The sequence below is a fragment of the Bacillus rossius genome, chromosome 17 (genome assembly GCF_032445375.1).
Source record: "Bacillus rossius redtenbacheri isolate Brsri chromosome 17, Brsri_v3, whole genome shotgun sequence".
NCBI lineage: Eukaryota > Metazoa > Arthropoda > Insecta > Phasmatodea > Bacillidae > Bacillus > Bacillus rossius.
Window position 1 is genome coordinate 26,710,149 of NC_086344.1, and position 19,927 is coordinate 26,730,075.

The 19,927-nt window shown below is 38.3% G+C and overlaps 1 protein-coding gene across 7 annotated transcripts in view; it reads right to left on the reverse strand.

The window, feature by feature from the left end:
- LOC134540822 (kazrin) overlaps window positions 1-19,927 on the reverse strand; it is a 352,698-nt gene that overhangs the window by 117,819 nt on the left and 214,952 nt on the right. For all 7 annotated transcript variants that reach the window (XM_063383782.1, XM_063383780.1, XM_063383783.1 and 4 more), the window contains 2 exons: window positions 16,570-16,712; window positions 3,094-3,239 (listed from right to left, as the gene is read on the reverse strand). In XM_063383782.1, coding sequence (XP_063239852.1) covers window positions 3,094-3,239; window positions 16,570-16,712 — 289 coding nt within the window. The remainder of the gene's footprint in view (window positions 1-3,093; window positions 3,240-16,569; window positions 16,713-19,927) is intronic.

Sequence of the window (19,927 nt, forward strand, 5' to 3'; positions counted from 1 at the left end):
ATTTTTATTTGTATGTAGCCTTTTTTTCATCCTGTGGAAATCTCGTTGCATGGTGCGCGTGCATCGTAAAAATTCACTCTCAACATTTGTTTTCATAACGCGCCTAAATAAGTATACACACACACACACACACACACACACACACATATATATATATATATATATATATATATATATATATATATAAATTAACATGGTGTATGAGACGGAGCTTCAAGTATCAAAGTTAACATAAATATACCCTCTTAAAACTCGGTATCGGGAGGGGATATTAGAAATGTGTTGAAGTCTTTTAAGGGATATTATTTTATTAATTTAGCCTCTCCCCTCCGTCCAAACCAAAATTCAAATATGAAGTTATCATTCAATTGTTGGTCAATATAATACTGATTAAAAACCAATTATGGCCCAAAGTCAAAGGAGTAGGTATCTAGAGAGGGAAAGAGGGTGACATAAGTGGGGATGGGGGAAAAGAGGGAATTGTAAAAAGGTTACCAACAAGTTGGTTGTTTGTTTGCCAATAATATTTAAGAAACGAATTACGAACTATAGTCCTTGTATCTATAAAAAGTCAATAAGAACGTCAACCTGTGGGATTTTTTATTAAAATTGTATGGTACCACGAAAGGGAATGGAAATACGATAAATGTCCCCCCCCTTCCCACTCATTTTTTTGTCCTTACACATTCTGAACCAGATACGCCCTTATGCGACGAGCTGAACAGGAGAGCTGTGAAGTTCCGACCTGAAGGAGGCACTTCTCCAATGGTATTTGTGTCAGCGCGACTTTTCGCGAGAGAGAGGATAAAAAAAAACATATACAGATAGAGAGAGAAAGAGAGAAAGAAAATAAAAGAAAAGCTCTGTAATATGAGCCTGTGTTGCCGTCGTGGATCCCAATACGCGCTGTGAGAGACTCTTAGTTTATGAGCTCCGAGTCGAGCCAGATGCCCAGAGAGGCGAACAGCAGTGAGAACCACTGTCGAGCGAAGCTCCGGCAGGGAGAATAAAAAATAGTGCAATATTGTTATAAATGTGCTTCTTTCACCTGGAACTTCTTCCTTGGCTTCTTTTTTTTCAATCCTCACTTTCCTGCAGAGTACTCTTCCCAGTGCCCCACAAACTCTCTCTCTCTCTCTCTCTCTCTCTCTCTCTCTCTCTCTCTCTCTCTTCCACTGTGAAAGTGCGTCTGTGGTTTAGTGTCGCTAATTAATCAAAAAGTGGCATCGAAATTCAGAGACGTTTATCCGAGTCATTTCCTAACAGCTCATTTCGACAAATCATTGTCACTTATTTCTTACTTCCTGTGCCAATCAGATTCAGACTCGGCGCAATGGAATTCCCGTTTCTTGTCCATTTATCTTTATCAGTCTTTCTTCTTACCATTGTACATTTGAATAGGTAGGGTTTTTTGTTTGTAATAATGTTCCCTGCGTTCTACAGCTTCCGAATAGTGGGACATAAGATGATTGGTCACCGATTGGACTAGAAACAACATAATCCATTACGAAGAAAGAAACAGTAATGCTTGGCACTCTTCACTGTGTGTGTGTGTGTGTGTGTGTTATGTTGTGCATTGTGTGATGGTGTTACCACCTCGTGTGACAAGAATTGTACCAAATATAAATAAAGATATTTTAAAATCAAAGCAAGTGGGGAGTAGCATAAGGTGTGTTTGGGGTGTGGAAGAGAGAGAGAGAGAGAGAGAGAGAGAGAGGAAGGGGTGTTAGAAGAAGTGCAAGACAAGAGGGGAATTGATATTTTTTCCCTAACCTAACTTATTCTAAGTGCATTGGTAGAGACCGGAAAAATTTGCGGGTTCAATGATCTCCAGGATAAACTCCAATATCCTCTACACACTCGGGCGAATGCCAACTGTTCATTGGCTGCTGACTTGTGAGTCGTCTCGACTGGGTGGCCTGTGATTCGACACTTATATTGAGTGAGGGTCTCTAATTGGCCCTCAGTCCTCCAGATTAACAGTGAACCAATGACAGAAGCAGCACTAAGGTATAATTATTTGAATTTTAGCATAACACGAAATGAACCCGCGAATTTTTCAGGTCTCTATGTATTGGGTTGGAAGGGGTCCGGGTTAGGGGTGATATTATGGCCAGCTTGCACAGTTATGACTTGAGCAAAGTAAAATATTTCTCAATTTGATTAACCTGTAAAGATTTTGAAGTGAAACTTCTTTGCTGAGGGGGGATACAATTTTTCGAGCGTTACGAAATTTCCGATCGCATGAGGGGAAGACTTAGGTGCCTACATGGTGGGCCACTCCACTCCAACGCATGCTCTGGCCTTCTAACGGGAATACGGCAAAGGAAAAGGGGGATAGGTAAGTAGAGTAGCATGCTATATGCCGGTTGTAACGGCCGGAAAGTGAGACTTCAGGGGAGAGGTAGAAATGACGCAGCAGTGATGCCACGGAATTCTCGTAACGCTGCTTGTGTTTGTCCACTCCTCCGATTTTTTAATTTTTTTTTTAGGAATACCCAGGCCTTTTCCGCACACTCAAGTAAGGTTAAGGGGAAAAAAGCTGTTGGCCAGGGCAGTGGCGGATTCATAGGGGGGGGGCGCAGGGGGCGCCCCCCCCCCCTTGACCAGGGCAGCCCAGCACCAAGCATGGTTCTTGGCAAGGGGAGGGCGCGCACCCGGCCGCCGATGTTATACAATACACATTCATACACTTACCTTTAACGACTTCATGTCTTGGGAACAGTTTCAATAAAGTTTTATCAAGCTTTGCATGTGTCTAGAATCTTTAGTTTTTTTCTGTAGTGATTTTGACATTTGTATACTGCGCAATTGGCCATTTAAACTAAATATAGCACACAATTGCGCACCAACAACAGCAAATATTCGGGCGAGACGTAAATGAAACGGATGGAGCTTGGAAAAAGATCTCTGGCTGCATCCAAGCAACCAAGGTGACGTAACAAGGAAGTGTGTGGAAGAAGTAGACCTGCGCCCCCCCCCCCCCCCCCCCTTGAGATTTTTCTGTATCCGCCACTGGGCCAGGGAGGGGGTCTCGGTGCGCCAGGAGGTGCGAGGAAGTGGTCGTGTGGTGAGTGCGAGTGGTTGGTTCACCTGGAGCTGATGTGTTCCTCGAGGCGTCGACTGGTGTCGGCCAGCTCCCCGCGCAGGGCCGCCACTCCGTCCTGGGCGCACTGGATGTCGCAGTCTATGCGAGCCGCCAGCTGCTTGTTGTCCTCTACCATCCTGCGGAACTTGGCCTGCGGAGCACACACACGCCGCGCGCGCACGTTCCAACACACGAAAGTTCTCAGAACACCCACTCGATAAAACTATACGCCGAAAAGCAATAACCAGAGACCATGTAAAATCCGCGGATTCATTTCGCGATAGAATAGAGTCCACATTGACATTTGACATTTATTTTGCTTCGGTGATTGGGGCCCACAGTTCATCTGAAGGACTCTGGGCCAATGAAAAAAAAAACCTTTTAGCAGAAGAATTAGCGAATCACCATCATTCCAGTCAACAGGTGAGTTACGGAGTAGGTAGGTAACCGATCAGCAGATGTAATTCGCGCGAGTGCGTAGAGGATCATGGAGTCTATCCTTTAGGGATTTGAAATCGCGAATTTTACAGGTCTCTAGCAATAACGCAACTCGAGCACCACCGGGACTTTTCAAAATTGTTGTGTTTCAACCTGCGCTTACCGCCGTCCCATGCTTTAAGGGGCCCGCCTACCCGGACACACATACGGTGTGCAGAGCTTAAGGAAAAACAACGCGATTTCAAAACTACTCATGATATCCGAGTGGGGTCTGCTGACGAAAAGCATTTAAGGGTTCACTGAGGGCCGAAAAGTATTTTTGATTTTTGATTAAGTTTTTAAACTGTATTTCTGGAAGAGTTAAAATTGCTTAAACGCATGTTTTCAGAGTAATTTTTAGGCGTAAAACAACCGGTACAGATTCTTTAAAGCACTTAAGGGACTTGCATTACACCTTTATCTTCATTTCTCCGCCATATAATGTTACGGTCACCGCTCAAATTTCACAGTTATCCTGTGACGACGAGAAGATTGCGCGCCAGTTCAGAGCCTTGCGCTTAGAGGCGACACAGCGCTAGAAGCACCGGCGAGCGTCGCTCTTATCATCCCGCCTCACTAACACACACACACCCCTGACGAGGCGGGCCCCTTAAAGTGGAGTGTTCCGAAAAAAAAAAAACTATTTAAAACACTCGAGAAAGTAATGCGAAGAGACAGGGGAAAATTCGCGAATTCATTTCGCGTTATGCTACACTGTAAGAAAAAAACATCGTTTCAATAGTTTTTACGACTCAGTTTGCCGAACGATATCGTTCGTAAAATGACGAGCCGACACACACTGCTCCAGGGCCACTCGCTCGTCCGACGCACACAATGCACCGGTCTCCGCACACGAGGCCAGTCCCTTGTCCACCCCAGGGGGTCGCTACCCTCTTCGCGCCACCGCCTCGGTGGCTAGCGTCGCCCTTCTTATACCTCTCAGCCGGGTCGTTACCACAACGCCGAACGTACAATAACGCCGAATACCATAACTCCCAATGCCAAAATTGACCGCAACGCCGACAGCTAGAAAACTGCTGTGTACCACAACGCAGAAATACAGTAACGCCGAAAAATGTTGCTGCGGGGAGGGGGGGGGGGGGGGGGCGGGCACAAGAGCAAAATTAAAAAAAAAAGAAAACAACTGAACGAATTTGTGTGCTAACCTTACCTAACCTAACCTAACATTTTGTGGCAGTCCTGCAATGGACATTTTTCGGGGTTGATGTATTTCGGCGTTGTGGTAATTCGGCGTTGTGGTACACACAGCAGGTTTTTCTAGCTGTCGGCGTTGTGGTCAAATTTGGCATTCGGCGTTATTGTACGTTCGGCGTTGTGGTGCGTCCCCCCTCTCAGCCTCCTTCTGGAAGGGTCTGGCACGCCTCTTGAAGTGTGCAGCCGGCACGCCAGCAGGAACGGCCATGGCGCCCACAAGGCCCCGGCTGGGTGGACCCCTGGGTCCAGGGCCCGGACCCGTTCATTTTTCAAATGTTTAACTATTATATACATTTTTTTACAAACTAAAAACAAAATGAATATATTTTTTTTTTCCATCCAATGAAATTTTAGAAAGATTTTTACACACCTACAGCTAATTTTCATTTTTTCTGTGACTATTTTTCAATTTTTTTTTATCTCAGTGTGTGAAATAAATATAATTACTTGCTGCGGTTATTCCAAAAAGTAAAATAATTTTATAAACAAAAGCTTAGTTTTGGACTTATGTAAAACAGCAACGAAAATTTTTTATATCCTGTATTTTTCAGGTTAAATAACATTCTAAAAAAAAGAGTGTTACGTAAGAAAAACCACGCAATTATAATGTAGCGCGTTAACTGTAAAATTGTGTATTGGTGGGGGGAGGGGTCCAGTGCCCGTAATCGAATGTGGAGGTCATGGGCACGGCATTCCCACAACCAGCGATGTCTCTGATTATTCACAAAGTGCAACGAAATTCATTGTCATTTATCCGTGCCACTTTTCCAAACAGCTCACGCCGACAATCATTGTCACCCGTGCTAACCAGATTCATAGATTCAATGGTACCGGAAGTTCCATGTACGTGCCTTTATTAATCCCTTGTGGCGGAACATTCTTCCCCCCCCCCCCCCCCCCCCCACGGACGTCCCGGGCGGACCGTTCTGGTCGGTAACTCCTGGAACATGGGTCATGGGTCGACCTCTCCCATCTAGCCCCGATTCCTTGCCCCCACTCTTCCCTCCTCATCAAGCCCCACCCCCCACCAAAACCACATTACATCGCACAACCACATCTCATCACGAGAGACCGGAAAAATTCGCGGGTTTAATGACCTCCAGGATAGACTCCAATATCCTCTACACACTCGGGCAAATGCCAACTGTTCATTGGCTGCTGACTTGTGAGTCGTCTCGACTGGGTGGCCTGTGATTCGACACTTCTATGAGTGAGGGTCTCTAATTGGCCCTCAGTCCTCCAGACTAACAGTGAACCAATGACAGAAGCGGCACTAAGGTATAATTATTTGAAATTTAGCATAACATGAAATGAACCCGCAAATTTTTCAGGTCTCTACTCATCACACCATAACAATTACTCCAAATCTTCTACCCCACCTCCATGAGTAGGGCACCCCCCAAAAATCACCACACGGCCACTCGGCCTGCGCCAAACCCCGCCACCCCTCCATCCCTTAAACGCCCCCCCCCCCCCCCGAGTCATTTCTTACAACCCCAAGGCCAAGTGCCACAGCTAGTAATAAAATGGAATGTAAAAAAAAAATGTAACGTATAGAACACGGGTTGTGTGCACAAGAATATTGACCAAACATGTTTTCAAAACCTACTGATTCACAATAGCGCATAGGAGGGATATTAATATATATATATATATATATATATATATATATTGTTTTTTCTGTTGCGGATGACTGGCGCAAAAGCCAGTGATAAGAGTAACGTGGGCATTTCGACGGGAGTTGAAAGTTCTTAATGTTTATCGATCATACTGGTGACAAAACTTTTTTTAGAGATATTTCAGTGCTCGGGTAATTCCTGCTTAGGAAGTAAACCATTGCAATCATCTGCAAATTGTAACTATCAAGAAACGAAAATTAAAATTAAAAAAAACACCAAACGAAAAAAAAAATAGTGCGTGTAACTCAGTACCTACATGTGATATAAGTGAAACTTCTTTTGCAATTCAAACCTCGACTCGTCAGTATATCGTAAGGGGTAAAATGGCAGAGAGAGAGAGAGAGAGAGAGAGAGAGAGAGAGAGAGAGAGAGAGAGAGAGAGAGAGAGAAAGAGATTAATAAGACAATTTTCTAAATAAACATTAATAAACAAAATTATTACTCACTTCAAAATAACTGCTCAGGATATCAATAAATATTGATCAATCAATAATAATGAATTAAACATAAATATACCTCACTGTTGAAATACTTACACCATAAAGAAAAAAACCTGTTCATGTTACTGTTTCTTCGAACAATTAACTCATTTGGAACATGCAAAAACTCTAAACGAAATATGAAATTCTTAACGGTAGCGATATCAAAGCGGGAAATGCAGGGACTGTCTCTAACAGCGCTCTCTACGCTGCTGGTTGAACAAGGAGGAACGTGAGTGCGCTGGTAACAAATATAAAAATTCAAGGCAATCACAGCCGACTGTATAAGATACCTATATCTATTTTCTGAAGCAAGCTCATGAGGACACACTCTGTATTATTCTTTTGTCATCTATCTCTCTCGGTTGTATTTTTTTTTGGGGAGGAGGAGGGCTGGGGACGAATCATTGCACAAAGAGGAGAACGATAACGAGCCCAGCAACGTATATAGCATAGTGCTCTCTTTTTATCTCTTTGGCCAAGTACCTACTCTTTGTCATGTCGCGTCAGAAACATTTCACAACGATTTTCAATGAAGACGTTGCAAATAAATTTGGCCTTGAAATTTCACTCTCATCACGCCCGAAGAAGCTTCACTTCAAATTAAAAAAATACACAGGTTGCTGCCTAGCTATCACAGAACGATTACCGTTTATTAAGATATTTATTGACGTGACAACGTCTAATAAATCGATGAACGCCGGCTGCACGCACGAAAAAGTGTCCCGTTACGCGCATTGTCCCGTTACGCGCATTGTCCCGTTGCGCTGTGTCTAGATACGCTGTGTCCCGTTACGCTCATTGTACGCTTACGCCGCATCTATCTCTCTTCCACTCGATTGGGACAACCATCGATTTGACTTTTTCGAGGCACATTAAACTTGAAACACTCCCATTCGTTTCCTACTTTTCCTATCATCGTCCTTTCCTTAACAGAATAACACAGATTGGAAGAAGTTAAATAGCAAACATGTATAAAAGTTATAGTAAAAATAATCTGTTCCTTAAAGTAATAAATATATTTGAATTAACGAATGCAAATAAAAGTACATTTATCAATTAAATTGTAGATTTCATTTCACTCCTTCTTTGTATCCATACAAAATAGTGATAATTCAATAAAAATGATTCAAATTTATTCATAAAAGTATGCAATTATTTCATCAATGTTTTGTCATGACGTTGTCACGTTAAACTATCGTCCGTAAACCGACTTTACAGACAACGATATATGTCGAGTTCTTTTCGAAATATCATTTGTTTAAATTAACGCTTGACAATTCGGCTGTGAACCTTATTTCACATGTGCATAGTCGTGTGCACAGCCTGCTATGCACTCGCCTATGTTTTTTAATGTATAACATCTCAGCTCTCGGTGTAAGGTATTCGGTGGGAGTAATTTCGTGAATGGAACAAAAAATCGCATGGAACTGGAAAGTGTAACCAGGGTGCTGCTATCTGTGGCGAATGGCGCAAACCAAAGTTCACAATGGCACTGGAAAGATTTACAGTATTAACTGTTTAGTGAAATTTAACTAGATGGGCAGTATTTTAATAAATGTCCTTGTCGAAAATCAGCTTCAAAGCTGGAGCTTTGTATTTTCTAAACTTTTTTTTTAGTTTTTTTTATCGGAACTGTTTCATTATATAACTGTTTATCATTATATAACTGTAGTAATACTGTTTAAAATTTCGGTCTGCTAATCAAATGACTCAATATTTGACGTAGATGCACCGACAGCGAATTCTAGCGGCAGGTGTAGAAGTTACATGTGTTTCGCGTCCAGAAATGTAGTTGAAAACACGCTCGGCATTATATTAAAAAAAACGTTAAATTTCGTGTCAATATTGCGTACTATAAGTAACATCAGGACACGTGAATTTGCTCGTTACACATCTATAGCGAACAGTATCTACTGAAAGACTCTCAGACTTTATTTTTTTAATTGTGAATCTGACTTAAATTTATATATATGTGTATATATATATATATATATATATATATATATATATATATATATATATATATATATATAACTTTGTCGCAGTCTGGTTCAGTTTTAAGTTACAGCCCCCAGAATGTAGCCGCTGGTAGTATTCAAAGTGAACAACTGCAGTTGACGTTATAATTACAAGAGGCTAGAGGCGGATCTTAGGGAAAAGGAGAGATTGAAAGGCTGAAACCTCTTCCTACTTTAATTCCCCTGATTGTACCGGAGGCCGAATTTACAAACCACGCGAGAAACGCTACAATGCAGGAGACGAGAGACGCAAAAAAAAAAAAAATATTGGTTGTCTGTAAAGTCGGTTTACGGACGATAGTTTAACGTGACGTCATAACAAAACATTGATGAAATGATTGCATACTTTTATGAATAAAATTGAATCATTTTTATTGAATTATCACTATTTTGTATGGATAAAAATAAGGAGAGAAATGAAATCTACAATTTAATTGATAAATTTACTTTTATTTGCACTCATTAATTCAAATATGTTTATTAGTTTAACGAACAGATTATTTTAACTATAACTTTTATACATGTTTGCTATTTAACTTCTTCCAATTTGTGTTATTCTGTTAAGGATAGGACGATGAATTGAAAAGTAGGAAACAAATGGGAGTGTTTCAAGTTTAATGTGCCTCGAAAAAGTCAAATCGATGGTTGTTCCAATCGAGTGGAAGAGAGATAGATGCGGCGCAAGCGTACAATGAGCATAACGGGACACAGCGTAACGGAACAATGTGCATAACGGGACACTTTTTCGTGCGTGCAGCCGGCGTTCATCGATTTATTAGACGTTGTAACGTCAAAAAAAAAGTTCAAATAACAAAGTTTACAAATACCCGTTTAATAACACTACGCAAGAAGCAATAACGCAACTCGAGCATCACCGGACCTTCAAATTTTGTTTTTCGACTTGTGTTTCCGCCGTCCATACTTAAAGTGGAGTGTTCCTAAAACTTTTAAAACAAGAAAAAAGTTATGTGATAAGATCGGGAAGATTCGCGGATACATTTCGCGTTGTGCTACACTGTTAATTATTTTAAAATAACTAATTTTACATGGAAAGCCATTGTAAACTCAGTTGCCAACGATATATCGCTTGTAAAATTACAAGAAATTCGTTTTCCTACTGTTTGAAAATTTCAAGTTGCAAAGTTGGTGACGTCTTGCGACTTTACGTGCTTCTTAAACGACCGCGATTTCCTTGCGTTGGCTACGTGTTGCGTTGTTGCGTCGTTGCGTTCATTGCGTTCATTGCGTGGATTATAAACCCGCCTTATACTACATAAAGTTACATCCTATGAAAGAAAAACATGATTAAAGAAAAGATAAAAATAGATTCTGAAAATCACTGGGATGGAAATTATAAAAATTAACAATCTTTAAAAAAAAAAGTTTTTTTGTTTTGCTCAGGATATATATGTATATATGTATATATGTATATATGTATATATATATATATATATATATATATATATATATATATATATATATATATATATATATATATATATATATATTCAACAGACAGTGTGATCAGAATTGTTTCGTGTTCAAGAAGAAATTGGAAAGTGCAAAACAATATTTCTTATGGATGTTTTAAATCATTTACAATTTTTAGCAAGTACAATTTCGTCTTAGTGTTGACGATAATATACTATAACTATTTTTGTTAGCTCCAGCATCTTTTTTTTCAATAACGCCACACAATCTACAATAGTGTCCACGGTATTACAATTTGGGAAAGGTCAAAAAAAAAAAGGGAGGGGGTGAACAGTGTCTCTCATTTTTGAGCTGCGACCATAGAACACTCTCACAAGGGTATGTTCATACCAATCATACGTCATGCTAGATATTTCCTTTTCTTGAGATTGTAATTACCTAATGGTTTTTTTTTTCTGTAGATTTATTCCGTTTGCACCAATGCACAGAAATAAACTTTCTGTACTTTCACAAAATATTCCTTTGACAACCAATTGCCAAGAAATAGTTTGTAATACTGCAACAAAGATAATGTAACTTTGTACAACACATGGATGTGGTTATTGTTGCATATTATTAGGGACAGGAAAAATTCGCGGATTCAATGACCTCTAGGATGAACTCTATAGTTCTACGTACACTCGGTCAAATGTCACCCTCTCATTGGCTGCTGTCTTGTGAAGGTGTCCCAATGTAGCGGCCTGTGATTCGACACAGCTTCGGTTGAGTGTTTCTCACTGGCCCAGAGTCATCCAGGTGAGTTGTGAGCCAATAGCAGAGGCAGCACTGAGGTATAACTATATGAATTTTAAGTTGTCGTGAAATGAATCCGCGAATTTTTCCGGTCTCTACATATTAAATAAAATACGTTTTTCGAGATTATACTGATCATTCCTTACGAAAAGTGGTGCCTAAATTTATACTTTAAATAATGTTTCATTGAAGCATTTTTTTTAACCATGGAAAATATAATCGACTAATTGATGATTTAACTTTATTTTGTTTTATCATAATGTGCGCAGTTAATACTGGAAAGCTATGTACTGGGAACGGTTTACAAATAACTTTATATATTGGAGGTACTGGGACAACACAAAGACTAAATGCCCTGGAAAGAATCCGAACCCAGTATTTCTGCGAACACTATTTTGTAGTGACACAGTTGTTTTCACGTAAATATACAAATTTACAAATATCTGTAAGTTTACACGAATATTTCTGTTCCACATACAAAAGAAAAAATTGCAGTGTGCATTTGGATTTTTTGGGTCACAAATAGTCTCATAAGATTTTTTCAAAAGGTTATTTTCGAGCTGTTAAATGCCGCGTAAAAGATCACAATATTACGAACTCCCGGGTGACATTTTACCTCTATTCGATAATATTTAGTAAATATGTGTTGAGAAAATTTGAGACGAAACAAAAAAAAATGCAAGAAAGCTATCATGACGAATTTCCATACGATAAAATCAATGATAGACTTTTTTTTTTAAATACTGGCACAGTTTTTTTAAACAGGAGTTATTCACAATTTCTTGCTGATGCAAGTCAATTGTGTTTTATTTGAAAAGTTTCACACATTCAGCTTACTTACTGCAACATTTCAAGTCACTCAACCAGGGACGTATGTAACTAGACTAGTTTCCACCTGTGGCAAGAATTCATCTTGGCGTTCACTTTTTGTTCGAATCAACCAAAACCAAAACCTTTCCCGACAGCATCTCATATCGCAACCAACTATTAATACCACTTTTCCAAACATAGTTTTTAGTCAAATTAAATGGTAAAGAAATAGACTTATTTTCAGTCATTAAATTTTGAATGGATAGCAATTTGGATGGTACGCAAAATAATTGCCAGTTTTTAAATAATTATTTGACGATATGCATGAAAGTATCTTTCGTACAAAAAAATTCAGTTCATCCGCCCTCCAACATTTTTTTTGTGTGTTATAACACTACGATATGCAAGTAAATATCTGTAGTAAATATTACTTTGCCAGTTTAGTGCGCCCCCCCCCCCCCTATTTGTGCTGCTCCCGGGGCGAAAATGGGGGGGGGGGGGGGGGGGGAGTACCGCAGAATTCATAGAACACGGCATGGCGTCTATAACAGTATTATCACAGTTGTACCAGTAATTACTAGAGACATGCAAAATTCGCGGATTCATTTCGCGATAGGCTAGCATCAAAACAACTATACCTTCGTACCACTTCTGCGATTGGCCCACATTTTATACAGGGAACTGTGAGCCAATGGGAAACACTAAACCAAAAAAGTGCCGAATTACGGACAGCCTAGTTGAGACGTCTCACGCGTCAGTAGCCAATGAACAGGTGTCATTTCCGCGAGTATTTTAAGGACTGTGGAGTCTATGCTAGAGGTCAATGAATCCGCGAATTTTGCAGGTCTCTAGTCATTACCAAACAATTGTATTTAATACTAAAAGTCAAGTGACTTCACATTGGCAACTGTTCGTAGCAGCGACTTCGGCATTTTGCTGAAATTACACACCATGCTTTAACGAAACTATTTTTTTTTTAATAGACGACAAATTTGGTTTTCCTGATGAAAACCTGATGAAATAAATATGGTGTATTTTTGTTTTTTTGTTTATCAAACGTCATGCTAGAATTTCCGCCACTCCTTTCAATTAAAAACTCTGTGACCCACCAAATGAATTAAATTGAAGGAGTACCAATATTTAACTAAGGTCTTCAAAAATGGCAATGTCAATAAAATAAAAATAACCAGCATTACGTTTTATAAAAAAAAAGGCACCATCTCGGTTTCATTAGGTTCTCATCAGGGAAAAAATAAATTCTGACGTTTATTTAAAAAAAAAAATATTAGTTTCGTTAAAGCATGGTATATAATTTCAGCAAAAATGCCGGAGTTGTGCTATAAAAAGTTGCTACAAAGAGTCACTTGACTTTAAGTATTAGGCCTAAATACAATTGTTTGGTAATGGCTGGTAGGCCTACAACTGTGATAATACTTTTATAGACGCCATGCTGCGGTCTTTATTAAATCTCTTAATGTGTGATTCTTTGTCCAAACTAAGGCAAATTATCAATACTTAAAGTTAAAATATATACGGCATAAGAACGGTTGAATAAATATCGCAGGATTTCACGGCCGTTGATGAAGTTACTTGAATTCTGGGTTCTAACCGCTTCGAAAGGCAAAGATTTCACCCGACGTTTCGTTCGACCTTTGCAGTCGCCATCTTCAGGACTCGAAACTTTCGCCTTCGACGCGGTCGGAACTCGGAAGAAAGTGAGACGGAAAAAAAAATACAACTCCTTCTCGGCTTCTAGGCCAATGAAAATAATGATATGCCCGACGATTTGGCATGCCTCGTTACAGGCATGCTCAAGGGCAAACAACGAGAAGAAACGTCAATGACATCATAGCTAGAGACAGGAAAAATTCGTGGTTTCATTTCGCGATAGGCTAGAATCCAAATGTGTTTAACCTTTTGCTGTTTAAGTGATTGGACCTCAGGTTGTCTGAAGGAATCAGAGCCAATGAATAATCCTCAACGAAAGAAGTATCGAATCAAAAGCATTCTAGTTAATAGTTGTCACGAGTCAGTAGCCAATGAGCAGATGTAATTTGTCCGAGTGCATAGAGTATCTTGGATTCTATCCTGTAGGTCATTGAATTCGCGAATTTTTCCGGTCCCTAATCATAGCCACATGCGTTGCCCACGAACGCTTACGTTATAGATTCGAGAATATTCCTTAAGACATATTTTTTTATTTATAATTTTTTAAATTTTATTTGTAAATTATAAATTATTATAAAATATGATATATATTTAATTATATTACACATATTATATTATTACATATTGTTTTATTATATATGATTTAAATCATTTCATTATTATAAATATTATAAATTGTAATAATTAATTTTTATAAATAATATATTTATATTATTTAATATTATTATAATATAAATATATTTAGAGTTATAAAATATATTTATATGGTAATACAAATAAATAAATATTAAAATTTATAATAATTTAATTTATAATACTAATTAAATTTTAGTTTATAATTTATATTTATTCACACTAGATAAAGTTTTAAATCATTGATATATTTTAGTAGTTTTTTTTTTTAAAATAAAGTCCTGATGAAACTTCATAAAATCATAAGTAAATGTGTCATGTGTAGCATCAGCATGTTTCACCCTTAGATTGCAGTGTGCAATTTAATGAGCATTTATTGTCTGTTTCCAACGCACGATATCTGTTATAAGCGTTGTCCTTGTTTCAGTATGCTCTGTTGCCAGATATATCCAAAGAGCACAAAAGTGTACTCATAAAATTAATTTTAAAAATAAATTTTATAATGAGAACTTTGGAAAAATATTTTCTTGTTGTATTTCATCAAGCTCATTTTTAATTCATGCTTAAAAGGAAATGTAACAGAAAAATGCCATATTCTTTCAAATTGTTTTTTAATTTCTTATACCGTTTAAAATAAAACTAATTGTTCTGTTAATCTTAGGACACAAATAATGGATTTCTTAATTTTTTAAGTAGTGACTGCTACAAATAGTTTCTCCCATGAAATAATGGCTAGGGTTTAGAATGGATTCTTTCCTTCAGAATGTATGCTAATGTAAAAATAGTGTTAAAAGGCACTATTTTATAGTCTTAGAAAGGTAGAAAAACTGTAAAATTTAAAATACTGCCATAACTTTTAACAGCATATAATATAATAATTTTACTTTTAACAAGCTATGTGGTGTCAATATGAGCCAATTTGCTGTGCACTGAAATTTTTTCCTCCTCTTTTGTAAATGTAACAGAAAAAAAAAATTCATGTAAAATTACAGATATCTTTAAATTTGTACATTCACCTACGATAGTTAAAAGTTATTTGCAAAAAAAAATCCTGGGTAGCTTTCCAGTATTGAATGCGCTCATTAATAAGCATTAAAAAAAAAGATTTCCAAGTATTGAATAATCGATTACCTTTCCATGCTTGATTTAAACTTCAATTGAAATACTAAAAATAAAAATATATGCGTCAATTTTCGTAAAAAAAATACTCCGTACTATTTTGAAAAAAAAAAAAAACAGCCATTTGTTGTAAAAAATTTCTAGTTAGAGACCTAAAAAATTCGCGGGTTCATTTCATGTTATGCTAAAATTCAAATAATTATACCTTAGTGCTGCTTCTTTCATTGGTTCTCTGTTAATCTGGAATACTGAGGGCCAATTAGAGACCCTCACTCATAGAAGTGTCGAATCTCAGGCCACCCAGTCGAGACGACTCACAAGTAAGCAGCCAATGAACAGTTGGCATTTGCCCGAGTGTGTAGAGGATATTGGAGTCTATCCTGGAGGTCATCGAACCCGCGAATTTTTCCGGTCTCTATTTCTAGTGTTATTAACAAACTATTTCTCGGCAGCTGGTTTCCAAAGGAGTCTATTGAGATAATATTTAAATACCATGTCTCTTAAATCCTGAGGTAGGGCTATTCTGTAAGTTTCACACTATGGTGTTCGTCGATACAGGATACCTTTTTAAATCTTGCAATATTTTGGCGGTGCACCTGATTTCATTTGCTGAATGATATCTAGAGACCTGTAAAATTCGCGGATTAATTTCGCGATAGGATAGAGTCCAAATACTTTTGACATTATTTTGCTTCAGTGATTGGGCCACAGTTTATCTGAAGGACTCTGGGCCAATGAAAAATCTTTAACAGAAGATTTAGCGAATCGCGATCATTCCAGTCAACAGGTATTACGGTTCGGTAAACCAATCAGCAGATGTAATTTGCACGAGTGCGTAGAGAATCATGGAGTCTATCCTTTAAGGAGTTGAAATCGCGAATTTTACAGGTCTCTAATGATATCTGAAATGTAATGATCTGAATTTTGTGGTGACACTGTAAGTCTGAAAAAAAAAATAAAGGGAAGTCTGTGAGTAGAGCATGGCATGCAACTGGGGGTTCTTCCTGGTGATTAGGTTTGGAGGGATTCTCGAACATTCGAGAAAGAGCATCTGCTACGATATTCTGCGTACCTCTGATAAAATACGTACAGACATTTTTTTTTCTGGTTCTGTGTGCGTGTACTGCAGTGCGAGGGACGGTGGTAAAGGAACGCACCTGGGCGTCCACCAGCAGACGTCTCATCAGGGCCATGGAGGCGTGGACGGCAGGGCGCCGGTCTCGCGCCAGCACGCCGCCATCTTGGTCGACGTCGAAGGACGCCTGCACCGTCTCATTCAAGGACGCTAGCGCCTGCACCGCTGCAACACGGACACACACACCCGACACGTCACTCCTAGCGAAGGTGCGATCAGAAACACAAAAAAAAAAAAAACCCAACAAAAAACAAACGAAGTCATGAATTGCCAGGAGACGGCGTGCTGTGACGTAGTTAAAGGCAGAGATAAGTAAATGGACCAGATGGAACATAACCGATACTTCTTGAAGCTGGCATTCACTAAGCAATATGGCGCCTATGTAGCTGAGAAATTGTTTACATGAACAGCTGTTTTAAACAACAAACAGACACACACGTGTTTTTATACTTCTAACACCATTGGTTGTCTGTAAAGTCGGTTTACGGACGATAGTTTAACGTGACAACGTCATAACAAAACATTGATGAAGCGATTGCATACTTTTATGAATGAAATTTAATCATTTTTATTGAATTATCACTATTTTTTAAGGATACAAAAAAGGAGTGAAATGAAATCTACAATTTAATTGATAAATTTACTTTTATTTGCACTCATTAATTCAAATATGTTTATTACTTTAACGAAGAGATTATTTTAACTATAACTTTTGTACATGTTTGCTATTTAACTCCTTCCAATCTGTGTTATTCTGTTAGGGATAGGACGATGATAGGAAAAGTAGGAAGCGAATGGGAGTGTTTCAAGTTTAATGTGCCTCGAAAAAGTCAAATCGATGGTTGTTCCAATCGAGTGGAAGAGAGATAGATGCGGCGCAAGCGTACAATGAGCGTAACGGGACACAACGTAACGGGACAATGAGCGTAACGGGACACTTTTTCGTGCGTGCAGCCAGCGTTCATCGATTTATTAGACGTTGTCACGTCAAAAAAATGAAAAAAAAAAAAAATGAAGTCTGGAATTGCCAGGAGATGGCGTGCTGTGACGTAGTTGAAATCACTATTTTTTTTTAACCTCCGCCAGTGCCATATTGTACACGCCCGAATCATTGCGTAAACGGTGCTCGATAACGTCTGTTGGTGGTTAGTTAGTACGAATAAGAATCCCCGTCGTTAAAAACAGCCACTTTCATAAAAGTAAAAGAAGTAATTTAAAACTTTTTCCACGCTGCGAACACTACACTTGAGCCAATGTTTCGGGCGTTTAACCAATATGGCGCAACAATCAGCTGAAAAAAAAATGGCTTCATAGAGTTAGCATGTAATGATGCAGACATGACCGCTCCCAATTTCCATAAAATAATAAAATGACTGGAATGATACTATAACAAACGGTCGGTAAAGTATGAATTCGATCAAAATAAAATAAAATAAAAACTCAGTATTCAATATTAATATAAACATGTGTATAAAATTATTAAATATTTAATTATGTAAAATTAGCGAGATAAATTTTAATTAATAATGTAACTCAATAATAGGGTTAAGTTTTAATTATAATAAATTATTTTTATTTATTAAATATTAATGTAATAATGTATACATACGGGAACATAACCTCACTTATATAAATACACTTGAAAAGGTTTATAAACACAATTTCTATCACTGATATTCATAAAAAATAAGAGTTCTTTTTTTAAATTATATGGACCAGTGTTCAGTATCATTCACTAAAGTATATGATTTAAAATAATATAAATAATTTTTATTTGTGTGTAGCCGTTTTTTTCATTCTGTGAATTTTGTTGCTTGTTGCTTGGTGGCGCGCATCGTAAAAATTCATTCTCAACATATTTTTTTTATTACTAAAGAAGACTTAAAAAATACGGCAACGAATTTTTATAGCAAACACTGCTGACTCTACATTCAGGGTAGAGCAGGTAGGAGCCAAGGCATTCCTTCAAAGAATCTCATTAACCAACATAAAAAAAAACTAATAAGTCTCTCTATTTATGGCCACTGAACGTGTAAACAAAATGTAGAGTAAGAAGCCTCTTCATCGAACAATAATACTAGGGTCCGTAAAAAAATTCGGGAATAAATTTGTTTCATATGTCAAAATTTAAATAATTACGTATACTTTTGTGATGCTTCTCTGTTGGCTCACCAATGAGAAACGCTCAATCGAAGAAGTGTCGAATTACCAGTCCACCCGGTTGAGACATCACACAATTTGGCAACCAATAAACAGGTGAAATTTTCCGTAATATGAAGAGAACTGTGGTGTATATTCCGGAGGTCGCTAAAACAGAATTTTCCCAGACCCTACTTATTAGGAAATAATCATAAGCAGTGGTACATAGTGTAAGGATCTACTGTTCATAAGTTTAAAAATTACACGTATTTTAAAAGGAATAAATCGTTTGAAGGTCATCCATAGCCAAAAATGCGTATTAGAGCATTATCTTTTGAAGACTTTTCTGGGACAGGAACATCGGGGGTTGAGGAGGTTTTAATTCCACTCCCTTCAAACCCCATAAAAACAGACCACGTCTACATCCATTTGAAGTAATAAGTACGAGCGCCTGATCCGTTGAGATAGTCGGTGTCAAGTTTGAACAAGTCGTGACTTGTCAGTCGACTTCCAGAGCCGGAAGAGTGAGGTCGTGTTTACCGTGTATTGTCGCGCGTCGTGGATGGAGACCTGGGAATTTTTTCACGGATTCGCCTGACCACGGGTGTGCTCAACCTATGTTTGCTTTCCCATTGGTTGATTCCTTATTCTTATTAATTATCACTACCTGATTCACTCGCTTCTCTCCTAGCTGGGCATCGTTGGCTCACGGTTGGCTCCTCAAGAAAGTTTTTGAATTACATTTCCGGAGGAGGGGAGAGACAGATAGAACCATTTTGCCCACTTTCAAATTTTCTCCTCCCTCCTGTAACGTACGCCCCAGGCCTACGTATAAATAAAGGATGCATTTGCAAAAAAAAACAAAAATAATAACATTAAAAATGCATAGATTGGCCTCGGAATATTTAGAAATTTATAGTCTTAAATAAAGATGTTTAATAGTTTCATTCAAAGTTTGATGGAACACGTGAATTAGGGCATTTCAGTAAACATATTTATGGGCAAGCATTTTTCTGGGGGGGGGGGGGAATTCTGAATGCCTATTAGACTGCAACAAGGTATACCCGCACCAGCGGTTTCTTCTTCGTGATTGGCGGCCGTTTGCGAGAGACGTCGTTGCCTTTATTTGATCGGGCCATTCAGGACGACTTTACTTCCGCCACTGAATTACTGTGATTGGTAGAGACCAGAAAAATTCGCGGATTCATTCGGCGATAGGCTCGAATTCAAATACATATACC